Source organism: Pogona vitticeps, chromosome 1 (assembly GCF_051106095.1).
Source record: "Pogona vitticeps strain Pit_001003342236 chromosome 1, PviZW2.1, whole genome shotgun sequence".
NCBI lineage: Eukaryota > Metazoa > Chordata > Lepidosauria > Squamata > Agamidae > Pogona > Pogona vitticeps.
The window spans coordinates 324,809,629-324,836,953 of record NC_135783.1 but is presented as its reverse complement, the minus strand read 5'-3'; the positions used below and the strand labels follow the sequence as shown (position 1 = coordinate 324,836,953).

The window sequence follows — 27,325 nt, the reverse complement described above, 5'->3', positions numbered from 1 at the left end:
ACTGTATTACTACAAATCGGCCAGATTTACTAGTAGATGCCAGTCTACGTGCTGCTGATCCCCGCTATATTTTATTTCGGTGCAGAACCAGCAAGCTATTAGAAACCAGAGGCACCATGAGACTTCAGGAACATTTTAATTCCTAAAATAAGCAGTGTTCATACGACGAAGACCGGTAGATAGCGGGGTTTTTAGTGGTTTGCCTTCGCTTTGCCTTTGGATTCCAATTCTTATTTGAACATAACCAGCCACTTATACAGAAAAAAAGCAGAATCTTATATAAAGGTCGAGCATAGGAAATTCCCCAATTTTAATATTCTTTTCCCGCCCGCGGAAGAAGCCGCCCACATCAAAACCGGAAATTAAGTCGAGGGGCAACGTGTCTTTTTTTCTAGTTCTTTTTTTCTATCTGTGTCGTTGGCAGTAGCCATAGAGTTAGGAAAAATATTTGCATCTCTTTTCAATGATGCCGTTGGCAGCAAGCTCCCGGTGGCGCCGTTCTATCTCTTCGTTACTCTATGACCAAGCACCCAACCCTCAGATTCCTATACTGTATATATATTGAACAGGCGGCTCAGCGTTTATTAAAAGCACTATTAAGACTCTCGCACCTCTTTTAAAGGTGTGCCGATTTCGGGGTTTGGGACTACAGCTCCCAGAATTCCCTAGGCCGCTCGTCGGCCGAAGGAATTCTGGGAGTTGTAGTCCAAGAAACCCAAAATCTAAAAACGTCCCCCGGATTAGTTGTGTGTGTGTGGGCGGTCCTAGAGACCGGAAGACGGAAGTTAGGGGAAGAAGTGGAGCTAAAAAAATCTCGCTCACTCGCGCGGTGTTTCCTTCCCCTCCCTTCCTCGGCCTCCCCCTTTCTCTAGCCGCTCGCGCAGCTCCTCGGCACTAGCTATATAAAGGGCGAAGCAAGCGGAGCAGGCGGCTGGCGGCTGCAGCCCAAGGGCCGCCGTGTGAGGCCGGGCAGTGGGGGAAAAAGGGGGTGGTGGGGAAGAGGCGCTTCGTACGCGCTCTCCCCCGGCAGCGGCGGGCAAGTTCTGAAGGGGCTCAGGGGGGGACCCCTGAGACGAGACGGGGGGGCAGGCGGAGGAGGAGGGAAGAAATAAGGAGTTTACCTCAGCTTGTTCGTGTCTGAGGGGAGGGGGTACCGGGGGGTGCCTCAGCCGCCGCCCGCCCGCCTGCTCGCTTTGCCTCAGCCGCCGCTGCCGTTGGGACTCTTGTGTGTGTGTATATATATATGTGTGTCCTGCCCGGGGGTGGCGCGGGACATGGCGAGCTCGGCTAATACAAACCCCGTGGTAAGGACAAGGGATTGTCGCGCAAGGGAGTCTTTCCAGTGTGTGTGGGGGGAGGCGGGCGGCGAAGAAGGGGAGGGTCTCTCGGCTTGGGATGGAGGTGAGGACGGTGTTGGGGGAAAGAGGGGCAATCCCGGCGGGACGAGCCGGAGCGAAGCGGCCACCCTTTCCCCCGGCAGTCTCCGCCCGTCCTTGTGTGGGGAAGCGGCGGGAGAGGGGAGGGGGCGAGCGAGCCAGAAGCCGTCCCTTGACGGGCTGCTTCGGGGAAGCTGCCGCGGGGTGGTCTGTGGAGGGGAACCCAGGTTCCCGCGTAACCTCCGGAGCCGCCGCCTTCCTCGTCTCTCTCCCTCTCTCCTTGCGCTGGGGACTCGGGTGGCGGGGACTGGTTTTCCCGCTCTGGGGAGGAAGGGGTGTGTGTGTGTCCGTAGATGCCAATTTCCCCTTTCTGAAAAGGTTAAAATGTTGGTTGGAGCCAGCTTTTCCTTGAACTTAACAGGTTGGGGTTTCGGTGACGGATGGTTGAAAAGCACTTAGGACTCAGCCCGGCAGAAAAAAATGTGCCCCTTTCCCCCCTCCTCCTCTCTTAACCCCTTCTCTCGAAGATAGATATAATTGGGCAAAAGCCACTTTCTTCAAAAATATTTTATTGTTATTAATTGCCTCTTTTCTTTCTCTCCCCCCCCCCCGGTCTCGCCTCCTTTTCTCTGCTTTCCCCATCGACCACTACCGTAGACAACCTTTGTTGGTCTCTTGTTTCACATCGGTTTGCAATAAGCAGTTACACGGGGGGGAAAAAAAGAAAACCAATTCTGCCCCTCCCCGGCCCAGCTCATTAACGATCTTCCCATTCCGTATTTGAAAGCAATAAAAAATACCATCGAAACGGAAAAAGAGCCGACGCCACCCCCTTCCAAAATAAAAATAAAGAAAAAAAAAATAAACCGGTGCTAACGAACCGGGAGTCCAAGCGGCTCCGTTGCCGATTTGGAGGCTCTCATTTTGTGCTCTGAGATCCATCATGGCTTCCCCCTGCTTTTTCTCTCTTCCCTTCTCCTTGTGTTCCTCCTCCCTGTGGCTGCCCTGTTTATATAGAGCCATTGCCGCTCTCTAATATAGACTCTGCCAGGATGGGAAGGTGCTTTCCAACCCCACGTCACCGCCTCTCCATTTAAACACCACATCAGCCTTTAAATAGGGAGAGAGCTGCGGAAAGCAGGCTGGGAGGTGCCTGCGCTGCACGGGCACAAGGCGGAAAGGCGCTCGCTTTTGTCACTCCGCAGCCGAGAGCGGCAAGTTGCAGCTTTTAAAGGCGAGGTCCTGGGGCTGCAGAATGGCAAAAAGCGGCGGGTCCTCCCTTGTTTGTTATTCGTGCTTCTTGCCCTTGTGGAGGAGGCATGTATTTTTACATAGGAGGCAAAACAAGATGCCACTTATCCTTCCTCTGTTGGAAACGGCTGTGTCGTTAGCTGCTGTTGTATGTTTCATGGCACTCTGGCTGAACTTAATGGGGCTTGCTACAAGAGCAGCTATGCATAGCAAATGAATAATACTTTTTATCTACATGAGCCTACGTAGATACATAATAGGAAACAAAATGTGATTGTATTTCCTATTTTCTTAATTACTTTTTGTGACAGGGAGTGCAGTGGAATAATTTTTTTTCATTTGTCAAGTCATTGATAACTCTGAACTGAAATATCTGAGTTTAAGCATTTTCATCCTCTGATTTGTAAGTTGGAGTGACTGAATGTACTCAGATAGTGTTGGGATCAATGTTACTATCCTGCTCTGAATTTTGTTGCTTAAATTTAAGTAGTTTATTAGTTGAGTCCCAGTGATATCAGTTGAACTGGACTGAATTAGAACAGAATACTTTGATTTTAGTTGTGTATCAAAGTTACTTTCATGCTAAAGAGCACTTCCAGTCGTGCAAAGTAGTTTGGAATACACCATAGTTATAAATAATAGTTACTTGGTATGGTGCAGAACTGCAGAATTTCCAAATAATTTCACACTAAAAACATAAAGAGCCTTGGAGGCAGTGGAAGACAGAAGGGCCTGGCATGCTCTGGTCCACAGGATCACAAAGACCTAACGACTAAACAACATGGTTTAATGACCATTATCATCTTAGAATAGCAGGACTGGAAGGGATCCTATGGATCATCAAGTCCAGCCCCTGTCAAGGAGGCACAGTGAGAAATCCAACTTCTGTCTGTGCAGCCATATGCCTAAACCACTGAGCTATCCAGAAGTTGTTTATAGTAGTTTAAAATAAACCTTTAAGAAGGAAATACAGATGTTCATGCATGTGGAAACAGTAGTTCAGTGAGCCAGCCTGGCTTCAGTTAAAATTACTTCTTTAATGTATTTGAAGTGTTGCTGGCATAGATTAAAAAAAAAAAAACCAAGTGATTCTCTCTTGTAATTTTTTTAAAGCCTAAACTATATAGGTCTGTGATTGAAGATGTGATTAATGATGTCCGAGAAGTCTTTCTGGATGCAAGTGTGGATGAGCAAGTTCTTGTGGAACTCAAAACAGTAAGTCATTGTAAATTATCCAGAACGTGTCATTTGTGACAACACATAATAGCTTCACTTTTATAAGGGGTATATGTTGCTGTTAATATTCATACAGTGGCTGAAATTCTGTTGTGCAGCTCCACCTATGCAGTAGGAATGTAACTGGTGGCACATTGCCATTGATTAAAGACTTCCTTTTATGATTTCTGGATGCATACAAATCTGGCACATTGCAAATGAGGTTTGTGCACCCTAAAGTTGCTAAAGGAAATATTTAATCAGAGGCAAGCTGTTGCTGCTGCTGTCATTCCCGTTGTGCAGGTGTATGACACCCAAGAACTTTGGTCAGTATGCCTAAATTAGTTCGTATCGCTTTTCAAAACCTGAATTCAAGGCTTAGGATAATGGAAGCTATAGTCATAGCACATCTAGGGGGTCCTTATTTGGGAGAAGCTTCCTTAGACTATCCCTGTAATGTAATTCTTCCTGCATTTTCAGCTGGTGTCATTTATCTAAAGCTATATCTTGTAGGTTATAGGGTGAGGTGAGGTGACACAGATTCTGAAGGTTAATCACCATGTTATATAAGCTTTCTGGAGTTATAAGTACAGTGGTACCTTGATTTACAAACTTAATCCGTATTGGAATGGCATTCGTAAGTCGAGGCAAGATTTCCTATAGGAATGCATTGAAATCCATTTAATCCGTTCAGGCTGTTTTTCGTTCATATGTTGAGGTGCTGTTCGTAGGTAGAGGCATTAGTTCCCATAGGAACTAATGCAAAGCCGGTTTATCCATACTCTATCACTAGGGGGAGATTTTTTCTTTCTTCTTTTGACCTACGATGAATTTAAGTCAAAAAAGGGCAGGAAAGGGTTTTTTTTCGTTTGTAAGTCGAGGCTCCACTTGCAAGTCGAAGCAACATTTTGCAAACGGAGCTGTTCATAACTCGAAACGTTCGCAAGTGGAGATGTTCATAAGTCGAGGTACCACTGTATAGCTCTGGTTTTTAAATAAACGCATGTGTAGTAATTTGATTTTTCAAAGTAATAGTACTTTTCTTTGAGTTAACACTATTGTAATCAAATAAACAAACAAATAAATAATGGTGACCGGTATTCTCTTCAGATTACTACTTATGGAATGAAATTTGTGGAATGGGTTGTGACTATTTGGAGGGAGTGGGTTGTGCATTCTGCACCTTTCCAAATAGCTTGTAGCCCCTTCTGCAACTTATATACCTGTTAATCTGAACAGGATACAAATTTATAGTAGTACCTTTGAAGCAAATATCTGTAGCATGACTATTCTATAGTGAAAGAGAACATTGTTAGCATACTTTTCCATCCTACTTGCTCTGATACTCTGTGTTTTTCAAGCTAATCATGTGGACCATAGATGTCCCATAGAAGAAAAAGACAACCCACAAACTTCCAGTCTGGTTTTTCCTTCCACTCTAATAGGACATAATTATCCTTTTTTTTCCACTGCTTTCTGTATCTCTAAACAAAAAAGTCTTCCTTTGGTTGTACCCTACACTACACTGTCCTTGATATAATGGTGCTATATAAGCATAAAGAGGATAGTCCCTGCCTCTCTCCATCAGACAGGCGACATAGGAAGTATTCCTTTTTCAAGCTGTTCAGCACCTATTAGATGTTGGTGCCATAGGGATACTTACAGCAAAGGCACTCAGAATGCTACTTGGTAACTGTCATTGCTCCCAAAGGGACTGGAGGGTGATAAAGGACTTGAAGAGAATTAGCTGCTTGGGAGGAGATGCAGATTTCAAATAGAGATGTTCATGGTGATTATGGAAGCTCAACAATGAGGAGCTTCTTAGCTTCCTTGGATCTCTTGAAAGCATGCCTACATATTTCAGTTCATTCTCTTTAAAGAAGGTATTAAAAGTTTGCTTATCGGAGAGTCATTTCTAAAACAAAGCTCTCAGGTCCAGACTCTCATTCTCCCCATGGTGTTCATAAAGGTGTTCTAGCTTCACTTGTTGTGCATCTCAGAATATGGAGGCTTCACATATTTCCATACCTGGAGTCTCTAAATAATGGAATGTATTGTAGAACAATGGGTCTTTGATCAACTTCAACAAGAACCACTGCCTAGGGGTTATCACCCTTACACAGCAGGGCATTGTTTTGTTACCTTAGGACAGGGTGGGAAAATTGCCCAAGATGATTTGTGAAGTACTTCAGACTTATGAAGTAGACCTGATGTCACTTACAGCCTTTCATGGGCTTGTGATAGCAACCATAGATTGGGTTCCTCGGGGAAAGATTTCCCACTTAGAGTGAATTCTTAAGAGTTGCAAACTAAAATAAACAAAAGTCACATACCTAGCTTTTGCCTCATCAGAAGGCGATTGAGTATCAACAAAATCTGTCATTCTGGGTTTCACATCAGGACTAACTGTAGTACTGGCTTACACTGGTACTGACTCAGAGCAAGGCCCTCCGAACAACATACAAAATTCAGCTCATTGCAGGTGCTAATCTGAGAACTTGGGGACCATTCACAGTGCCAACTGGGTAGAACTGTGTGTGGTCCAACTAGCTTGGGAACATTTGTTTGTGTTTAGAGGAAAGTGTTGTTGCTTCCTATCAAAAACATGACTGCAAAGGTATACAGAAGTTGTCAGGGAGGGACAAGGAAATGGCAATTTAGGCTGTTTCCTACTGGCAAAGAAGGGCATGTTTCCCAAACATACATAACACTACCAGTATACTCAGCCTGTTAAGTCACAGAATCATATCTTATACTCCCCTGGATGATTCCAGTGACATACACTGCTCTTGAGTGTGAGATGCTACCTAGCAAGGATTGCTCTAAGAAATTTATATCTGGCAGAGTTCCTCTCCCCCCCCCCCAGTTCTGCCAGAGTCACTTGTCCCAGCCAGGCCGGGCGGCTGAGGGGCCTAACACTGAGGGAGGTCCAGAAGGAAAGAACGAGGAACTGGGCCTTCTCAGCGGTGGCAACTAGCCTCTGGAACAACTTGCCCATGGAGATCCGCCTGACTCCCTCTCTGGGTGTCTTCAGAAGCAAACTCAAGACTTGGCTATTTGGGCAGGCTTTCCCTCCGGCTGTATCTTAAATTCACTCCTTACCATCTTGGATTTATAGTGCATGTTTATTGGTCTAACTGTTTTTAAATTTGTAATCCTGCCCAGAGTAGACCTTCAGTCTAGATGGGCGGGGTAGAAATCCAATAAAATAAAATAAAAATTAACATTCTGGCTTCACTAAGAGAATTTATCACAAGGGTCTCTGCAGAATCCTAGTGAGGCTTTCACATATGCTCTTTTTGAAATTGACACAGGACGTCTTTACCTGCAATAGTAGTGTTCCTTTAGGAAGAGGAGACCACTGTCTGTTTCCCAACAATGTGAAAAGACAGATGGCAGCACCGTTTGTCCCTTAGCACCGTTTGTCCCTTCTAGGGACAATGCTCCAAAAATGCATTAGGGCTTATTTTCAGGGAATGTTTTATTTTACAGCTATGTCATCTGGTTGCTGCACCATGGTGGAGGGCGGGGTTTCACTCAACAAGCTTATTTTTGCTGTAGGGCTTATATTCGAGAATCCTGAAAAATCATACTAGGTCTTATTTTCGAGGAAAGAGAGTAGACATAACTCAGTTTAATTAAAAAACTCCATAGCACTGAGAGTAGATCTGTCTTTCATTCAGAACATGTGTTCCATTCCATGAGTTTTACCATCTTGTCCGGTCTCCATGAGCTAGGAACAGCACACCTTGTATGTATGTAGAGCTCTAAGGATCTGTGTCAAAAAGACAGGGGTATCCAGGAAATCTGTCTTTGTCTCCTTCAGCATTTGGAATCTGGGCTGTTTATTTAGACATTTGCAGGCCCAGGCCATGGAGAGTTCCCCTTCATGAGACTCTAAAGTCTTTGTATCTGTGGAAGCCTTTTTCAGTCCAAGAGCATTAAATCAACTGGTGCAACAATAGATTGGGATGGGGTTCTCTGACTGCAAGATACCTGCCCCCCCTCCCCCAACTAGTTGGTTCTTTGTGATGTCCCATGCTAAGGAGGTCCTCTTCCACTGTAGGGAAAAAAGTAACAGAATTTACTATGACATGCTTATTTTCTTTGTACAATGAAAAAAGAACATTCTTCTTAACCCATCATGATTAATAAAAGAGCTGCTGGATGATTAGGCAGGTACTCCTTAGCAGGCATATACAAGACAGGACAGATACAGTGGTGCCTCACTTAGCGACGTTAATCCGTTCCAGGAAAAACGTCGCTAAGTGATTTAATTGCTAAGCGATTTTAAAAACCCATGGGAACACATTAAAACGCGTTTAATGTATTCCTAAGGGCTTTAAAACTCACCTTAAGCGAAAATCCGCCATTTTGGGTGCCTCTAAAGCGAGGCAAAACAGCGGGCAGCCATTTTGGAACCGCCAATCAGCTGTGCTTCGTCTCTCTCTCTCCACGTCTTTCTCGGCCAGGGTGGCGGTGGCGGCGCCTCAGTCTCCCTGCTGAGGATGGAGCTGCGAGGGGTGGAGAGAGAGAGAGAGATGAAGCACAGCTGATCGGCGGGGCGATTGCAAAGCCCCGCCGATCAGCTGTGCAAAAAGGGTCGCTTTGCTATGATCGCTTTCCTGCGATCATCGCAAAGTGAATTTTCCCCATAGGGGCACCGCAAAGCGATCGCTCTTGCGATGGCAAAAAGTCCATCGCAAAGCAATTTCATCGCTATACAGAGCGATCGCTATGCGAGGCACCACTGTATTTCCTGGCTTTGATTGCTTAAGTAGCTGCCTGGTTTCAGTGTTTTGAAATTCTTTTCCTCTGCTATCACTCTTGTATGTTAAATTTTATATATTTTCTTTCTGCTGATGTATATGATGCTGCAACTTGGATATGAGCCTGGAAGTTCTGGGGTTTTCCTCTCCCTCTAGAGGGCGCCTAGGGCCCACATGATTAGCTTGAAAATATCCTATGTATCAGAGCAAATGGAAAGTATAACACATATGAAAGAGGTCCTCTTTCCATTGTAGAGAATGAACATATTAGTCAGTAATGTATTTTTTGTTACTGCTTTTGCAAACATTGAATGTGAGAGAGATTGTTCTTGGATCTTCTGGAACATACTTTCATTCTCAAAATGCTTTCTGTGCATCCCTTATTCATATGCATATATCTATGAACTCTCACTTATGCATACATAATAGTACAGCAACAAAAAGAACTTCTCTAGATGTGTTGCAAGGAAAACGCAGATTCATAACACTGTTGAAGTGGGGAATAGGTCATCATCACACTCAAAACGATGGTCTTCGTAGAGTATTTTGTTGAACATCCACTAAATGAACATTCCTGTCAGTATAATAATGTGGGATTGCATTCATTGCACAAGCAGTGATCTCCATGAAGAAAATCACCTTATACTTGAGCAGCAGCAACATTTGCACATGTGGTGCGATCCTACATTATAGTGCTGGTGGGACTTCCTGCTTAGCAGAAGCTCAGTAGGATACTGATGTGACTGGCATAGGAATCAGTATCCTATTTTCTTAGGAGTGACAAAATCACATCTGTTAGTAAGCAAAACTCTCACAGTGCCACTGTGCTAATTCTGTTAAGTAACCAGAGATGGATGGCTTTTGGGTAAAACTAGTGTATGCCAAATAAGGCATGGAAAGATTTGTTTTGGAAATGGTAAGACAGAACTTGGAAATTATATATTTGAGGAAAACCTAATTGTTGATGACAGTGTTGGGATGCAGGTTTTGGAATGTACACATTAAGAACATATCTAATTATAATTATCTGACTCCAGATGTAGGGATCTAGAGTTGAAGGTTCTGGAGTTAGAAAAATATTATGGTTGTATGCTCAGGTTTAATAGCTTTTAGTTACAAATAGGATACTTTAGATAAATTCAGATAGTTCCACATGAGTCAAGACACTGATTTTCCAGTGTCCTAAATCACTCATAGATAGAGGAATCTCCTTTCTTCAGATTTGGCCACTCTATCGGCACCAAGTAAACATGATTTCTGGATGATTTCATAAGGCTTCTATCACTGTAAGTAGGGTGGAGTAAGAGTCAAATGCAAACCAAATTGATAGAAGGTAAATTATTGTTTTCCTAAGAATTTCTTTTTATTGGAAATTAATTAATGCTGCTTGGTCTGATGTGGGTTAGTAATGTAATGCAGAATGAATGCTACTATATATCAGTTTTTTTAAAAAATATGCTCAGAAAGATCTTTTAAAATAAATATAGCTGTGGGAAAACAAGCTGCTACAATCCAAGGCTGTAGATGGATTTCACTCAGAAGAACAGCAGCTTTTATTGCAAATACAACAGCAGCAGCAGCAACAACAACAGCAGCAGCAACAGCAGCAGCAGCAACAACAACAGCAGCAACAGCATACCCACCATCACCATCATCCACAGCCACAGCCAACAGTTCAGCCGTCCCAGCCGCAACAAGTTCTTATACCTGCAACACAGCAAGGTAAAGACCACTTTCCTTTCGGGATTTGTATGGCAGCAGCAGTGCTTCCTCTAAGGCAAGCAGGCACACAGTGCTTCATCATGTGCACGTAGCCAATCCAGTTCTGACCAGAATCCTGCCCACAGGGGGCAGAGCGACCGCACAATACTGTGGAGAATTAGAGGGAAGAGTGATCCTGACAGATAAGACCCAGTGCACAGTTCCTTTTTTCCCCTGTTTCCATTTCTTTTGCTTAGCTTGTTTCTCACAAGGGATGTTATCCAATCTTGAAAGTGTCAGTTGTTTACATACCAACAAATAACTGTAGCAGCAAAGTACTGTCCATATGTGGCACAATGAAAAATTACATATGAGGAAGCAAATGTTAGAGGAAAGCAATGTTTTAGTAATTACTATTTCTCATTAATAATTACTTTAAAGACAACTTTTGTAATTTTCTTAAACTATTAACTCAGGGGTGTTTGGTCTTGAGAGCTCCAGGGACTGTATGTGCCCATTGCTGGAGCTTGGAGGGCTACTTTTTTTACTCCATCCCCTAGCTTTCTTTCTTAGAAAAATGAGGGCTCTGCTACACTCCATGGCACAAAAAATCATACTTTTTTTGGAGGGAGGTGTGAATAGCCAGGGTTGCAAACATGTCAGAACTGGGGGGAGGGGCACATACCTTTGGGGAGTACTAGGGCAGTTTCTAAGTCAAATTTAGCTTTAAAAAAAATTAATTTGAGGGGGATGAAAAGTGCAGGGGTACTGCTTGTTGTCCACCTTCCATAAACAATGGAGTATCACAGAAATAAATGATACTCATAGTGTACACATTGGTTAGATGATGCCTGTGGTATGTGTGCACTTTTGTTTAGGTCTTGGGCACGCTTCGTTGTTCATTAAATATGTAAGTATTTAAAAAAACAGTTATATAAAGCAATGAAGGAAGACATCTTCAAAAAAATATAACAGAAGGTGAACATTGTTGGATCTTATTAATTCAAAGTATGAATGTGTCCAGATAGTAGCTGTTTAAAGCTTACCAGTGTCATCCCATGCATCTGACTTATATCCATACTGCTATCAAAAATTTGGACTTGAACCGCAGAAGTATTATTTTAAGGAAAGACATGCTATAAACGTTCTAGGAATGCTGTTAGTCTTCAGCTATCACATAATTTATTTTCTATGTTTTTGTCTACTCTTAAGTATTTTTGTGCAATTTAAATCACTCAACCCTTTCAGCAATTATGTGGCTGTTTTTTTAACTGTATCAGTTTCCTAATTATAGCCAGCAGATTAGTTGTATAATAGGGGATGGGCAATCCTAGACTCCAAAATTTAGTTAAACAAGATAGTTATGATTCTGAAGTCTGAGAGGTGAACAAATTCTAGCTTTCTCTAGAATTGAGCAGTCTAAGCATAGTCTCATACAAAGTGGAAACAAATGTTACATCCCTTTGATAAAAGTCATTCTAATGAAAGTACATGCTTGGAAAAAGCTGAATAACAAAGTAGAAAGAGGTTCATTTGTTTTGTGGATTCCTCTTATTGCTATTTTTTGTAGCTTTAATGAATAGCATTTTTAATTTGTAGCTCTTAATGTTCCCTTTAGTTTTTTTCTTGAGTCCATAATATTTACTGCTTATTTAATTGAATTATTTATACCCTGCCTTTCTTTTTAAGAGGACTCAAAGCAACTTACAGAATTAAAACCAAAAATATTTGGTGTTAAAAACCAATAAAACTACAATATTAAAAAAAGAATTAGAACAGATAATCAAGCCAAAAACTGGTGGATAAAATAATCATAACCATCATAAATGTAATCATAATAGCAGTATGCTGTCAAGGCATTCCAACTTATGGCAATTCTTTCTAGGTAAATAATACACAGAAGTGATTTGCCATTCTCTTCTTGTGGTTTACCATTTCCTTCCTCTGGGACAGCCCTGGGACTGTGCAGCTTGCCCAGGGCCACACATGCTGGTTTTTCTCAGATGCCAGAAAACTGGGAAATCAAACTCCCGACCTCTGTCTCCACAGCCAGATGCCTAAACTACTGAGTCATCCAGGTAGCTCTGGTGAATAAAAGAAGGTTAAAACTGTTCAAAAATGCATTTTAAAAAAGCAATAAATAAATGAAACACAGATTTGTTTTTAATAACTCCCTCTTAGGCACAGAGTTAATAAGAAACAATCTGCTTGAAGAGAAAGGTCTGCCTGCTTGTGGAAGAACAGCAATGGTTAGGGAGTTGCGTAGCCTGGAGAAAATTCCACAGCTTGGAAGCAACGGCACAGAAGGCCATCAGTTGTGTCTTCACCAAACACATCATTGAGCATAGTGGGACTGAGAGAAAGTCTGCTTCTTCATGATTTAAAAACCTGAACAGGCTAATAAAGGGAGAGGTGGTCTTTCAGATAGCTAATTCCTGCAAGTTCAATGTACTGGAGTATCTCCAGTTAGCCACCCTGTGTCTTCATGTAGGCAGAAGGTAGCAGGAATATGGGATGGGGTGATGTTTAAGAGACTTTATACCTTCTGACATGTTATTTTAAATTGTAAGACCTTCTGTTATAATTGCCAGAATAGACATGCAGCATTATTGGCCAAACATCTGGAGTTCATAAACTACACATCTGTCAGGAGAAAATGTATTCTTAGGGCCAAATATTATTTAGCCACATTGAATTGGTTTCCGGATAACAGCAGTAGAAATGTCAAGAAGGATCCAAATTTCCAAATCCTCTCCTGAAAACTGCTATTAATTCTACAGTGGAAAACCCAAGCATCTACATGTGCCTCCTCTGCTGCCTCCCCATTGCAGTTTATGGTGGGTAATATTGCTCAAAAGAACTGAAAAATTTCTCAGAGGGCCACTTCCTGGTAGTCCTTAAATGGAGAAACACAACCTGTGGTAGATCAAAATAAGAATCTTGTTCAAAACAGGCAGGTTAGGTCAGGAAGATGTAGCAAAACAGCCTGTGTAGCAAATGGAATAAAGGAGGTGTAACATCTATACTTCATTGAACAGATAGTTTGGGGCTTTGATGCAAAAGCCTTTCATGTAAATTGTCCTAACAGTAGTATCCATGCCTAATGTGGGCTCAGGTACCCCACTTAACCATTGTTCTTCTTTCACCTGTTTTGTTCTTAGGTCTTGTGCTTAAAAGGTTTAGCATATCATGGTGGATATGTTACTTTCCATATAAAATAAAGGTTTAAAATGTAAACTACAATCCTAATTCTATTAAACACAGAAGTAAATAATAGTTTGTTGTAATATAAGTAAGATAACTGTCATGCAGTCTTCCAAGATTTTAGGTTTATTTGGAGTTTATTTTACTTGATTAATGTTCACAAACATAGATTAAAGGGCCTGTTTCGAACAAGAAGCATAGTAGAGGCACGTTAATTTCCAGCACTGATTATTTTTGCTTTTGTGTTATAGCACCCCAACAGCAAGTTATAGTGCCAGATTCTAAGCTGATGCACATGAATACATCAGGCATGGTAAGACGTTATTTGATTTATAATGTCTTGGAGTCCACACATAAAGATCTGATTCATAAAGATTGTTTGAGTAAGCTTTTTTGTTTTGTATAAAAGAAAATTGTTAACTTATTTTGTTTGGCCCAACTTTATTTTGTGAAACAAACATACGTTATTTTCCCAGTGAAAGTTTTTAGCATTGACACCTTAGGTCTGACAAAATGTGGAGCCTACGGCATTGGCAGTGTAAATAATTCTCCTGTTTTGTACAGAAGAACATTTGCTAATTAATTGGTACTTCATGCTTTGTATTAAATCTGCTTTTTTCTAGTAAATGCGGGGATGGCAGGAAATGAAATTTCTCAAATTTGTTTTCATAAAATGTTTAGTACTATGACCAGCTGTGTGCTATGATCACATTATCAGCACTCTGGTAGATATAAATATTGGACTGCCATGTTCTGTGTGTTCTGTTTCACTGTCAGTGTGACATGTCATAGGATTTTCATGTTAAAACATCCCTTAATTTTTCAGAGTGCTGCCGCTACTGCAGCTACCTTGGCTTTGCCTGCTGGTGTTACTCCTGTGCAGCAGATTCTCACAAATTCAGGTAGTTTGGGATTTTTTGTCACTTTCCATTTACATTTCCTTGGTGTTGAAAAATGGAACACATAAAATATGTCAAAACATAAATGACTAAAATTTAAAACAAAATTATTGAATATTTATCAGTTCATGTATAAGTAAAATCTAATATGAAAATCTTCCAAAAAGTCCAACTTCTAAAGATATAATGTAGCTGGTAAGCTCTGGTGATAGAAGAAGCCAAAGCCAAATAGATGTTTTTATGGAAGGCATTCCATAGTTCTGGGAATATTACAGAAAAAGGATCCATTGTCTGAAATCCTTTTGCTTTTTTATGTGTGGGGGGAGACAAATGGTGTAAAATTCACTCACTTCTAGCTGGCAATCAACAAGTCCCTTGTGGGATTCTCAAAGATGTGCCCAAGAATTGCAGTGGTGATTCATTGCCAGGTGGAAGCAAGTGTTTGCCCTCCTTATGTGTAAAAGAAGAAGAAGAAACAGCCACTATGCACAAGGCAGTTTTTCCAAAAGGGTCTCATTAGCAGATCCAGAATCTCAGGTGGTGGGGGTATGATCTGGCTTGGTCCTTTCTGAGACAGATGGGAACAATGTTCTGGGTTGAGCCAGGAAACAAACTATCAGTATATATAAACAAATTAAATTTGTATTAGTTATTAGTTCAAGGCTACTGTATATAGGTTAAGACCAAAAAGCAATTGGCAACCAGTGCAGATCTTTGAGTATCAGAGTCATATACTTACAGTATTGTGTACTAGTTATGAGCCCTGTTACAGTGGGGTCTTGACTTAAGAACGGCTCGAGTTAAGAACATTTTGACTTAAGAACCGCTCTCATAGGAAAATATTGACTTGACTTAAGTACTTAGATTTGAGTTAAGAACTGAAAAAAACCCACGTGGGAGGCAGGGAAAGTGCAAAATGTGAACTTTCAGTTAACTGTTGGCCAGTGAAAAGGGTGCCTGTCTGCTTCCTCACTCCTCCCAGCGTTTAGAGAGTGGATTGGGAGACAGTCTTCGGACTGCCTGGTACTGCCTGGACTGTATTTTCCCTGCTTTCCCTGAACCTTTCTTGACCTAAGGAAAAAAGAAACAAAATATCCCCCTCTAGTGGTCGAAGGCGGAATAGCAGCTTCCCATTAGTTTCTATGGACGGAAAAGAGCAGATACGGATCAAATGGTTTTCAATGCATTCCTATGGGAAATGCAGATTTGACCTGAGAACTCTTTGACTTGAGAACCACCTTCCAATACGGATTAAGTTCTCAAGTCAAGACCCCACTGTATTTATTTATTTCAGTTTAATATACTGATTCCGTTAGTGCCACAGCACTATGCCGTTGCCATGTATTGCACCAATTGAAGATCCTGAACCCTCATCAAGGGAAGTTCCAAGTACAGTGCATTGTAGTACTCAAGGCATGATGTAACTAAGTCATAGGACACTGTTGCAGAGTCAGGTTGGGTCCCCCAGAGCAATGAGCCTTGGTTAATCCAGTACCCTAAAATTGTCCTGGATAGCCTTGGGAAAGAGATTGTTGGCAGCTGGGTGGATAGTACGCCAATAGAATCCAAACACTGTCCATGCTACCTAGCCAAAGCAGCCTACATTCAAAACAAGCTGATGGAGCATCTAGTTAGTGAGATGTAGTTTTTATAGATTGCAGCTACACCAAACTGACTGAAATTTACTCAGTAGCATTAGAGAGGAGGTGATAAGTTTCCACGGTCTTCTAGAGATTATGGGGACTAAGGGAGCTTTAGTAGTGGGGAAGAATTGCCAAAAGTGTCTTTGCCTGCTTTTTTCCTTAAGGATCATCTAGTCTGTGAAGTTCTGCTTGTCACAAATTTGTTTGGTTTAATTGTGTGATTTTTGCACTGTATTAAAACAACCTCAACTACTTCTTACGTCAAGTGGACATTAGTTGGTAGACCTTTAGACAACAGCACACATGTATTAAAAACCCAAATTGACTCGTTTCTTTACAGGCCAAATCCTACAGGTGGTTAGAACTGCCAATGGAGCTCAGTACATTATTCAGCCCCAGCAGCAAGTAGTCCTACAGCAACAGGTCATACCACAGATGCAGCCTGGCGGAGTACAGTCCCCTGTCATTCAGCAAGTAAGATCATTTTAAATGATGGCCACATATTCCTGTTTTGCAGGAAGCCCCTTCCACTTGCTTCAGCAGCAAATGACACTCAAGCTGGGAACCCCCATTGCAGTTGGGAACTCTCTGCAAGCCACTTTGTTTCAACAACTTGATTCTCTGTTTCCTCTTTATAACCGTATTTTCTCTACAGTGGTGCCTCGCATTACGATAATTCGTTCCAGCGAATTTCGTCGTAATGCAAAAATAGAAAGCCCATTGAAACACATTGAAACCCCTTCAATGCGTTCCAATGGGCTGGAAACTCACCGTCCAGCGAAGATCCTCCATAGGGAGGCCATTTTAGGTGCCTGTGCAGCGAGGAATCCGTCCCAGAAAACAGCGGGGAGCCATTTTATTTACCCCACGGCCATTTTGAAACCACCGATAAGCTGTCCAAAAATCATCGTTTTGTGAAGAATTGGTTCCCGAAGCAGGGAACCAATCATCGCAAAGCAAAAAAACCCTATTCAGACCATTGTTTTGCGATCGCAAAAATGTCATAATGCAGGGCAATCGTAAAGCAGGGCACAACTGTACTGTACAGTGGTGGTGCCTCGCACAACGGGTGCCTCACACAACGATGAATTCACACAACGATGCCTTTTTCTGTTAAATTTGCCGCCTCACACAGCGATGTTTCCTATGGGGGATTTTCACACAACGATCTCCCTTTTCGCTCCTGTAAAAGTGTCTTACAATGTTTGGAAGCTGTTTTAAATGATTGCAATGGTTAGCCCACCTCTTGAAACCTATGCAAACTGATTTTGGTGTTGTTCTGACACTTCGTTAATTTATGATGATTTTTTGAATTTTCTCCATTGGAAACCATTGGATGGTCTGTCTAATGGTTTCCAATGGAGAAAACAAAAAATACATTCCAATGAAGGAAACATTGTTTCACACAGCGATGTTTCCTATGGGGATTTTCACTCAGCGATGGCAATCTGTTCCAATTGGAACGGATTAACCGGTTTTCAATGCATTCCTATGGGAAATGGTGTTTCACAGAACGATGTTTCACACAACGTTGATTTTTTTGGAACCAATTAACATCGTTGTGTGAGGCACCACTGTATTTCTTACCCTTTCCCATCTTAATGTTAAACAAGAAGAGAGATTATTGGTAATTTTTCTTCAATCTCCTTTTCTCTTTCCCTTATCTTCCATTTTCTGAGGCAGAAATACAATGAAGTGGGCTTAACCTCTACCAGCCCTGAGCGGTCAGGCATATCACTGCCTCAGTTGCCAGAAGGAGCAAGGTTTTGATTCAGAAGTATGTCCTGTTTCATGGGCAGTGTCTTACCTTTTCTCTCCAGAGGTAGAGCACACCCATGGTGTTTTGTGTCCTGAGATAGATTAGCCCTTCCAATTCATGAAATGGGCATTAGAACTGTAAGATGTCTATTTTATGTATTAGGAGAAGAATTTTATATATTAGGAGAAGAACTGTCTCTGCAACCAATGATAGGTTCTTTCAGAGCGGTTGTGGGGGTGGCTTAAACTATTTTGGCATGATGTTGTTTATCACTTTCAGAGTTAGTTTTACAAGTGGTATGTAATAAAGCTGAAAGATGATGTTTATTTTCTTTCCTCTCTTCCTGTTCTCATCAGCTGATTGGAGATAGTGGTTATCAGAGGGTTGCCTTCTACATTAAGGGATTTCAATTCAAACTTTACTTGTTTTTCATGCCTGTTGAAGCAAGTTGGGGGGAATAGTGCAATATTTTTGTATGCCAGGATGTGTGAGTTTCTACTAATTTATTCTAATGTTATTCTAATACTGAAAATATTAGTAGAGGGGGGAATGCATGGGTGTATAAAGAAGCTATTAAATACAACATACAGTGGTGCCTCACTTAGCGATGTTAATCCGTGCAGAAAAAAAAGTTGCTAAGTGATTTCATCGCTAAGCGGAATTTAAAAGCCCATAGAAACGCATTAAAACACCATTAATGCATTCCTGTGGGCTTCAAAACTAACCTTAAAGCGAAGATCCTCCATAGGGGCGGCCATTTTTGGTGCCTCTAAAGCGAGGACACAGCGGGCGGCCATTTTGTTTACCCGGCGGCCATTTTGAAACCACCGATCAGCTGGCCGAAAATGGGGGCTTTGCGATGATCGCTTCATTAGCGAATTTTCCCCATAGGGACCATTTCTAAGCAATTACTTTTGCAATCGCTTAAACTCCGTCGCTAAGCGATTTCGTCACTCGACGGAGCAATTGCTAAGCGAGGCACCACTGTACTTTTTATTGTTGTAAAGACCACTGTAAATATCAAACGAGAAGGTTGCTTTGGTAGGAGGGGCCAGCTGAGATCTGAGGAGCAGAAATTTATTTATATTTATTTATTTATTTATTGGGCCTATATACCGCCCCATAGCGCTACAAGCACTCTCCGGGCAGTTTACAATTTTTAATTATACAAGCTGGGTACTCATTTTACCGACCTCGGAAGGATGGAAGGCTGAGTCAACCTTGAGCCGGATACCTGGGATTTGAACCCCAAGTCGTGAGCACAGTTTTAGCTTGCAGAAATGACCCAAAGACCATGTGGGCTGCCCACCCCAAACTTGTATCTAAGCTGCATAGATCTACTGTAGCTATTCCTTTTGAACTGCTCTGACCACATGAATACAAAGAAGGAAGGAAAGAATGTTTAACCCTCCTTACATTGCATTGCCATTTTCCAGCTGTTTCTTAGATTGGGCTGTATTTAGATAAGGACCAAGTAGCTAATAACATTCTTCATTGATCTTGGTATAGACATTAATTACATTGTTAGAAAAAACATAATTTCTGCCAGCTTCGTGAAACTGAAATAGAATTATCATGTCATGCTTCATTGTAGATGTAAATTCAGAAAGGAAAAAGTAGGAATTATGGCTAATAAATTGATACTGCTTTAATTTTTGTGCAGGTGTTGGCTCCCATTCCTGGAGGGATCTCACAGCAAACTGGAGTAATTATTCAGCCCCAACAGATCTTGTTTACAGGAAACAAAACCCAGGTAATACCTACTACAGTGGCAGCACCTACACCAGCACAAGCACAAATTTCTGCGACAGGGCAGCCGCCAGCCCAACAGCAGCCAGCCCAGTCACAGGCTCCTTTAGTGCTGCAAGTAGATGGAGCGGGTGACACATCATCTGAAGAAGAGGAGGAGGAAGAAGAAGACTATGATGATGATGAAGAGGAAGATAAAGAAAAGGATGGAGCTGAAGATGGCCAGGTTGAGGAGGTAAATATTTCTGTCCCTGCTTTATATACAGTAGACTTAACATATGTACAGTGGTGCCTCGCTTAGCGAGCGCTCCGTTTAGCGATGAAATCGCTTTGCAACGCATTCCCCATAGGGAACATCCTTTGCGATGTTCCCTATGGGGAATTTCCCTTTGCGATGATCGGTTCCCTGTTTCAGGAACCGAGCATCACAAAGCGACGATTTTAAAACAGCTGATCGGTGGTTTCAAAATGGCTTCCGGGTAAACAAAATGGCCGCCCGCTGTTTTCTGGGACATATTCCTTGCTTAAGAGGCACCAGAAATGGCCGCACTATGGAGGATCTTCGTTGAACAGTGAGTTTTAAGCCCATAGGAACGCATTAATCTCGTTTCAATGCATTTCTATGGGCTTTTTTATTTCGCATTGTGACATTTTCGTTCTGCAGCGATTTTTGCGTAACGAATTAACGTCACAATGCGAGGCACTACTGTATTTTGAATTAGCTGAAATGCAGGAGAAAGTCTTTTAGCTGGCCTTTTGAACTAATTATATATGCTAATATGACTCGAGTTTCTTCAGGAGGCAGTTATCATACAGCCAGAATGGCAATACCATATCCATATACAGAAGTGGGGAAATACCTGCACAGAAAACCTGAAGTTTTCTGATGTAGAAGCAGCTTACTGACTAGAGCAGAAAGGATAGTAGAAAAGGCATCGGAGAAAATCTTTTGTTATATATTCCACATCTCATTTTTTATTAGAGGAAAAGTCAAGATAAGCAGCGAAAAAAGGAAATGTGTTTTTTTTTCTACTCAAATGATACGCATGACTAAGTCTGTCTATAAAATAGTCACGTTGGTATTATGCACAACTTTAATCTCTTCTAGGAGCCTCTCAATAGTGAAGATGATGTAAGTGATGAAGAAGGACAGGAGCTATTTGATACTGAGAATGTTGTTGTGTGCCAGTATGACAAGGTAATAATTAGATCAATGCAATTCCAGGAAGCTTGCATGCTTCCAATTATTGGAAGGGGGGGCAGTTTAACAGGAAATGCACACATTTTCTAGTTTATAATATTGCCAGCAAAGAGATGCATTTCAGTATATTTTGCTGTCAGTTAGAGCCGAAGCTTTTAGTTAATATGTTTTTATATTCTTTATTAAAGTTTTATCATTTGAAAAGTTCATTGTAATTAATAACATACAGTGGGCCCTCGACTTACGAACGGCCCTAGTTGTGAACATTTCGGGTTATGAACCCGATCTCATAGCAAACGCGGAATCAAGTTATGAACCAAAAAAAGGGGGGGAGGGAGGAAAAAATCTGCCCCTAGTGGTAGGAACGGATTAAGCAGCTTCGCATTAGTTCCCATAGGAACTAATGAATCGACTTGCAAACCACCCCTCGACTTAAGAACCAAAAACAGCCAGAATGGATTAAATGGTTTTCAGTGCATTCCTATGTGAAATGCTGATTCGAGTTACAAACTTTTTGGGTTACGAACAGACTTCCGGAACGGATTAAGTTCGTAAGTCAAGGGCCAATGTATCTTACTTGTAGTCAGTCAAGCCTTTCTTGTATATACATGCTTATCTTTCCACATGTCTTCCAAAACCTGCTCACAAAGGGTCTCCTAAGCCTGCAGGACAGATTTGAGGGATGCAAGGGGGGGCACAGTGTGGAGGGGAGCTTGTTCTTCCAGCAGTTTTCCTGCAGATACACACTATCTTGGATGCAAGGTAGTACTTCTGTTGGAAATACTGTTGAAAGCTGCAGATGGCAATAGTCTTTTTGGAAGAACCAGAGAGAAATGGTCCCTGATATGTCAGAAACGAACACTTCCAAAACAAAATATGTCCTTTTCTTTAAACTGTTTTATACATTAACCCTGTTTCTGACATATTTTACATTATTTTGGCTAGTATGTATTTTTTGTATTTAATCTTTGACATTCCAAATGTAGCTATAGTGTCTCTATTGTAGTGCCACCTTCTTGAAGAGGGTGAGAAACTTCATTTGGTCCAAAATAATGTGGCCAAACTGTTGACTAGAGGTAGATTTTGGGAACATGTGACTTGATCTGTTCAGATCAAAGTACTGGTTATTAATTTAAAGACCTAAATGATGTTTGCCCTCGATTCTGTTGCCTGAACCTACCCATGTATTGAGGCATCTCGGAGAGGCTATCATCTGCATTCTGACAACATCAGATATATGGCTAGTAAAATACAGAATGGGGCTGTGTCAGTAGCTGCAGATAAGAACTCCCTTTGCAACAGGCCGTCTGCTAAATGAGAATAGTAGTAGTAGTACTTTATTACGGTCTAAGACCAGTAAAACCAAAACAATATAAAATAGAGGAATATATTCCATTTCCAGCAAACCATTGGTGCAGCAAGTTGATTATGACCATTTCTGTGCCTAATGTGTTTGTTTGTTTGTTTGTTTGTTTGCCTTATATACTGCCCACTCTACCCAAAGGTCTCTGGGCGGCTTATAAACTTGTGGTGTACAAAACTAACTTGCATAGGTGCTGCTTTAATTATGGTCCTCTATACAGTGGTGCCTCGCATAACAAGCGCACCGTTTAACGATGAATCCGCATACCGATGCGGATTTTGCAATCGCTAATGCATTGTGAGGGGGAACAGCTGTTCGGCGGTGGCCAGAACACCCAAAATGGCCGCCGGAACCACCCAAAATGGCTGCCTGAACACCCAAAATGGCCGCCGGAACATGGGGAAACATCGATGTTTAATGCGTTCCAATGGGTTTTTTTGATCCGTATAGCGAAGGTTAATCCGCTATGCGGGGCACCAATGTATTATTTTTGTAAACAGCTACTGTTCACCAGCTTGGGCACAGAGTATGGAAAGACTGGACAGTATTTTAAGATAAGAAAGTAACATCCATTAGTACCATGGAAATAATTTGTCCTATGTGGTGATCGTTCCCTTCTTTGAAAGTGAACTTTGAATATTTTTCAGAAGGAAGTCTCTTATTCATAAAATAGGCATGTCTTGTCCCTGTTTTTGGTGCAAAGAATATATATGCTATACAGTGGTGCCCCGCAAGATGATGTTAATTCATTCCATTGAAATAGCTGTCTTGTGAAAACATTGTCTTGCGAAATGTGATTCCCCATTGGAATGCATTGAAATCCATTTAATGCATTCCAATGGGGAAAAATCATAGTTGTTTTCCCAACATCGCCCATAGGGAATCCATTTTGCGAAGCGCCGATCAGCTGTTAAAATCGCTGTCTTGCAAAAAACAGTCTGCGAAGCACGGACCCAAACATTGTCCAGAGAAAATTGCCCATAGGAAACTGTTTTGCGAAGCGCTATAGCAATCGCAAAAACTCATCACCATGCAAATTCGTCATTTTGCGAAGTCATCGTCTAGCAGGACACCACTGTAATGGTATTGTATTCACAAAAAGTTCACATCTGGCTTTTTTTCCTTGTGCATAGCTGTCTATTTATTCAAACAGCATATAAATGTTGATCTTTGTATCAGAATATTTCTTTCTCACTTTGGCTCCCCACCTTCCACAGATTCATAGAAGTAAGAATAAGTGGAAGTTTCACCTCAAAGATGGAATCATGAATCTTAATGGAAGAGATTATGTATTTTCCAAAGCCATTGGAGATGCAGAATGGTGAGGTCCTATACACAAAACAAACTCTGAGCAAAAGCAGGAAAGATTGAGACTTGGTTAGAAACACTTCATCAGAAATTTATCTGCACACCTGAAAGGAACTAGGACAAGACTACCAGGCCGAAAGAATAGCATGACAATGTTGACACTACTTCAAATGGGAACGCTGGCATTTGTGCAGCTAGCTATGCTTCAAAGCTGGTTTTATATTAATACCTTAATTAACCACTTCTACCTATAGATAAAGGTAACTAGCATGTAATGCTTAATCTTCCCTTCCACTGATTTGAAGGAACTCTTCTTTTTTGGTAATAGTACTATGGAAAAAGTTTAGTGTGTCTTTCTTTATAAATTGTGCTGAACCATTCCCTGTGAGAATCTTGCTAAAATTGAATACAGGTCTAACTGATTGGAAGGACTGGACTGCCCAAGGTTCTAATGATCTTATATAAGTAAAATATTTTTTAAATCTCTTGCGCTGGGTCATGCATAATTTTATCTACAATTTTAGGCCTTTTGTATAAATTTTGATCCCGAACCAAATGTCTCATTTATATTTTAAATGTAATAAGTCTGATTTTTTTTCATTTAAAAGGATGTTGTGTTTTAAAGGGGCTAACAGATGGAAGCTGTGTGATTCTAATGTCTCAGTCTTACAGCGTACTTTAAAAAGGTCCATACAGAAACAATGAACAAAGTTTTTGTGCTGTTTATAAATAATTACTCGACCAAGTGAAAGAACATTGCTGGTGATGAGATCAGAAGTTGTTGGTAATGTGTATTTCATGAAAGGTTCCACAGCACTGACAGAGCATCCAATTTTCTTTTAATAATTTTTACACAAATTATAATATGGTAAGCAAATCCACGCCAACTCATTATTCAGTAGTACTAATTTCAATAGACAGGGAAATATCACTGCTGAAAGTAAATTTCTTTTGCTTTGTGATTATGGTAGGGGACTTTGGAAGTCAGGCTTTCAGGAATCTAGGTTCTTTCAGGATAGGACAGACCAAAATACAACCCTGTTACGGAAGACCTTCATTTCTGGAATGGTTTAACATTGCAAAATAAGCAACCTGTGTTGTGCACGCCACCCAAAACACAGTGTAGAGAAGACAGGAAAGGCTGATAGGGACTATGAGAATAGTACTTGTTTGTCCTATTTCTGACACCTTTGTTTTCAGGAAATTGAATATTTTTACAGAACAAAATTGTTAGTGCAGTTTAGTCAGCACTATTTCTTTTCTTCTCCCAAACTATTTCTATTGTATTTGAAATCACATGTACCTGTTTCTCTCATCAGAAATCCATAGTACACAGTAGGGAGCAGTTAGGCTTTCTGCACCCATTGTGTTTACTGAAGGTGGCCTACTTTGTTGGGGGTTTTTGTATAGTGACAGTCATAATGCATCTGAATTTTTGTACGTAAATGTTGTTGGGGTTTCAATTTCTAGGTAGGCATTTTGCTTGCTCACTCAGCATACAGTCTCTTTTGGCTGCAGTTTTGGCCTTGGACTTGAAGATGTGTGTATGTTGTCTATTCCCATTGTGTTAATTTTAGATTTGAAAGAAACATAGCACTAATTCATATACCAACTTTGTGACTATGTTGAGATCAAGTTATCAAGCCAGTAACAAGTAACAATTTCCCTTGCATTCTTCTGAATCTTGTGGCCTATTCACAGTCTATCCTGGCCTTGTAGTTTAATTTAATATAAGCTTAACACCAACTAATAGATACTGCACTGTGAAACCCAAATAGGCTGCAGGTTTCTGTTCAGTACTGGAACCCAGATACTGTACAAATGATTTAGCATTGTGTACATAATGGGCACTGAAAGCTGCTTATCTCTAGCCTTGTTATTTATTCTAAAGGAAACCACAGCTTTAAAAGTGACTTATGGTTAGGTCTGTATGGAACCAGGCATGGTAGCTTGTAACCCAAATACAGGAATGCTTTGGTTGGTGAGGGTGTTAATGAAAATACATGTGAAGTTTTTCTGAAAGCCAGTCACATACCAAACTTGTGCTCTTACTTGCTTCATCAAGTGTTCCTTTTTAAAATCAAAAAGCATGTTTTTAATTTCATTTTATTGTAGCAACTTGTTGTAAGAATATAGTGTGTGTACATTTATTATTGTACTTGAATTTTAATCATGGTTTTAACAATGTAATTGAACAGATGATTTTGTTAGGTTTCCATTGAAATCATCATTCCTTTTGGGATGGCAAAGAGTTCGCATGGTTAGTCCTTAGTTTTACGTACACTTGATTTTATTGTTTCTCAAATTTGGGATTAGTCTCCACTTAAATAGTTCAGTATCTCTACTTCTGAAGCAATTAACGGTTTACAAGAAGGGCTTATGTTTAGATTTGCACAAATAACAATGGAGCACCTTTTAACTTTTAGTGGAGAAAATTGACTCTAAAGTGAATGGAACATCTAAAGGAATAATTATACAAAGGTGAGAGTCTTGTGCCTTTGTAATCTTCAGATATTCCTACTTTATATCAACATGATATGTAGGACCATTGGATTCCTTTGGTAGATTTCTTACGGAGCTGCAGCTGTAGCCTAACATTTTGCGTGTAATCTTCCTGGTTTTTAGGATGTGCAATCATTTGAAAAATTTACATTAAACATTGTGTTTTAAGTATTCAGATACTGTCATGAAAAACTTCATATTTGATTATTTAAATTTAATTCGTAAGGTGCTCCCTCAAGCAATTGAGTGGCAATCCAGTTTTCCAGCTCCCTTGCTCCTTGTGTCAGAGACTTTTTTTTTTTTTGGCATTAGTTGTCTCCCCAAAAATGGATCATGATTTCACAGATACACATGCAAGTATAGTTCTAGCTATCTTCTGAAGAGGGTGAAATTTGGGACTGAAACACAGTTGCCAGCAAAAGCAAAGAACATGTAGCAATTAATATGACCAGAGTTATTTTAAAAATAATGTAAACACCATTTGGGGTTTTGTTTTTTGCTCTGTCCACAAAGAACAGCAGTAACGTCCCTTTCAAAATACTGCTTGTTAAAACTGTAGTTTCAGGAGAAAAATAGCATTTTCACAATGCACTTCTCTTCTGCTTGAAAAATATATTTTTTCCTAATTGTTAAAGAAAATGGCAAAAAGTAGCAGAAATGTTTGGTTCACTGTGGCAAATTGTGCTAGTCTGCTTTGAAACAGTTTGATCAGTGAGTTAAATTCCATTTTTAGAACACTAGGAATCCCTTGGGTATTTCTACATTGTCAAAGTGGGGCAGGATTATGGATAAATCGAACCTTTTACTTGCCTAAGATGAGACTACTTGCTGTTTTGCTCAGTTCTCCTTGATTTGGGTTTTAATAAAAGCTAAATAATTTTGAGTGGAGGAATAATTGTATGAGGCTAGCCACATGTGGAAAACATCACACATTCACTTCCTCCTGTCTGCTTAGGGTACCAAAACAATTTAGGGGAGTGGGAAATATCCTTAGTTGCTGTTCTGAGCTACTATTGTCAACTGCTGTTGTACATATACTGTTATGTGTAAGGGGGTAAATATATTTATTATGTTTGTAAAATTCAATCTGTACAATTGAAGATCAAGGATACTTTTCCTGGGATGTACACGATGTGTTTCAAAGGCCATTCTTGGAATACAATTAGAAAACTTAGTATTTTGATGTACTAAGACCTATTTTAAGTTTAATATTTTGCCTTTGCAAAAAATTTAATTAAAGATGTTATTTAAAATAAGCTTGCCACTTTTATTTACTATTTTGTGTATTAAAATACTTCTACATGTAATCCGGTTGTGTTCACTTTATTAGAAAACCATTATGCAGCTGATAAACACAGCAAATAAAGAAACCCAGTTATATACAA

The 27,325-nt window shown here is 40.7% G+C and overlaps 1 protein-coding gene across 1 annotated transcript; it reads left to right on the top strand.

The window, feature by feature from the left end:
• The first annotated feature begins 1,135 nt into the window (after window positions 1–1,135).
• GTF2A1 (general transcription factor IIA subunit 1) lies at window positions 1,136–27,325 on the top strand. Its single transcript, XM_020812639.3, has 9 exons — window positions 1,136–1,304; window positions 3,741–3,842; window positions 10,099–10,333; window positions 13,768–13,829; window positions 14,343–14,418; window positions 16,399–16,532; window positions 19,481–19,801; window positions 20,675–20,764; window positions 23,348–27,325. The coding sequence occupies exons 1-9, from the start codon at window positions 1,275–1,277 to the stop codon at window positions 23,453–23,455; spliced, it is 1,158 nt and encodes a 385-aa protein (XP_020668298.1). The 5' UTR covers window positions 1,136–1,274; the 3' UTR covers window positions 23,456–27,325.

Bases quoted from the DNA above. Each gene is read 5' to 3' on its own strand.
- GTF2A1 (XM_020812639.3), top strand. From the start codon at position 1,275: ATGGCGAGCTCGGCTAATACAAACCCCGTG. The intron at 3,843-10,098 runs GTAAGTCATTGT...AAATAAATATAG, and splicing joins TTCTTGTGGAACTCAAAACA to CTGTGGGAAAACAAGCTGCT. The intron at 16,533-19,480 runs GTAAGATCATTT...ATTTTTGTGCAG, and splicing joins AGTCCCCTGTCATTCAGCAA to GTGTTGGCTCCCATTCCTGG.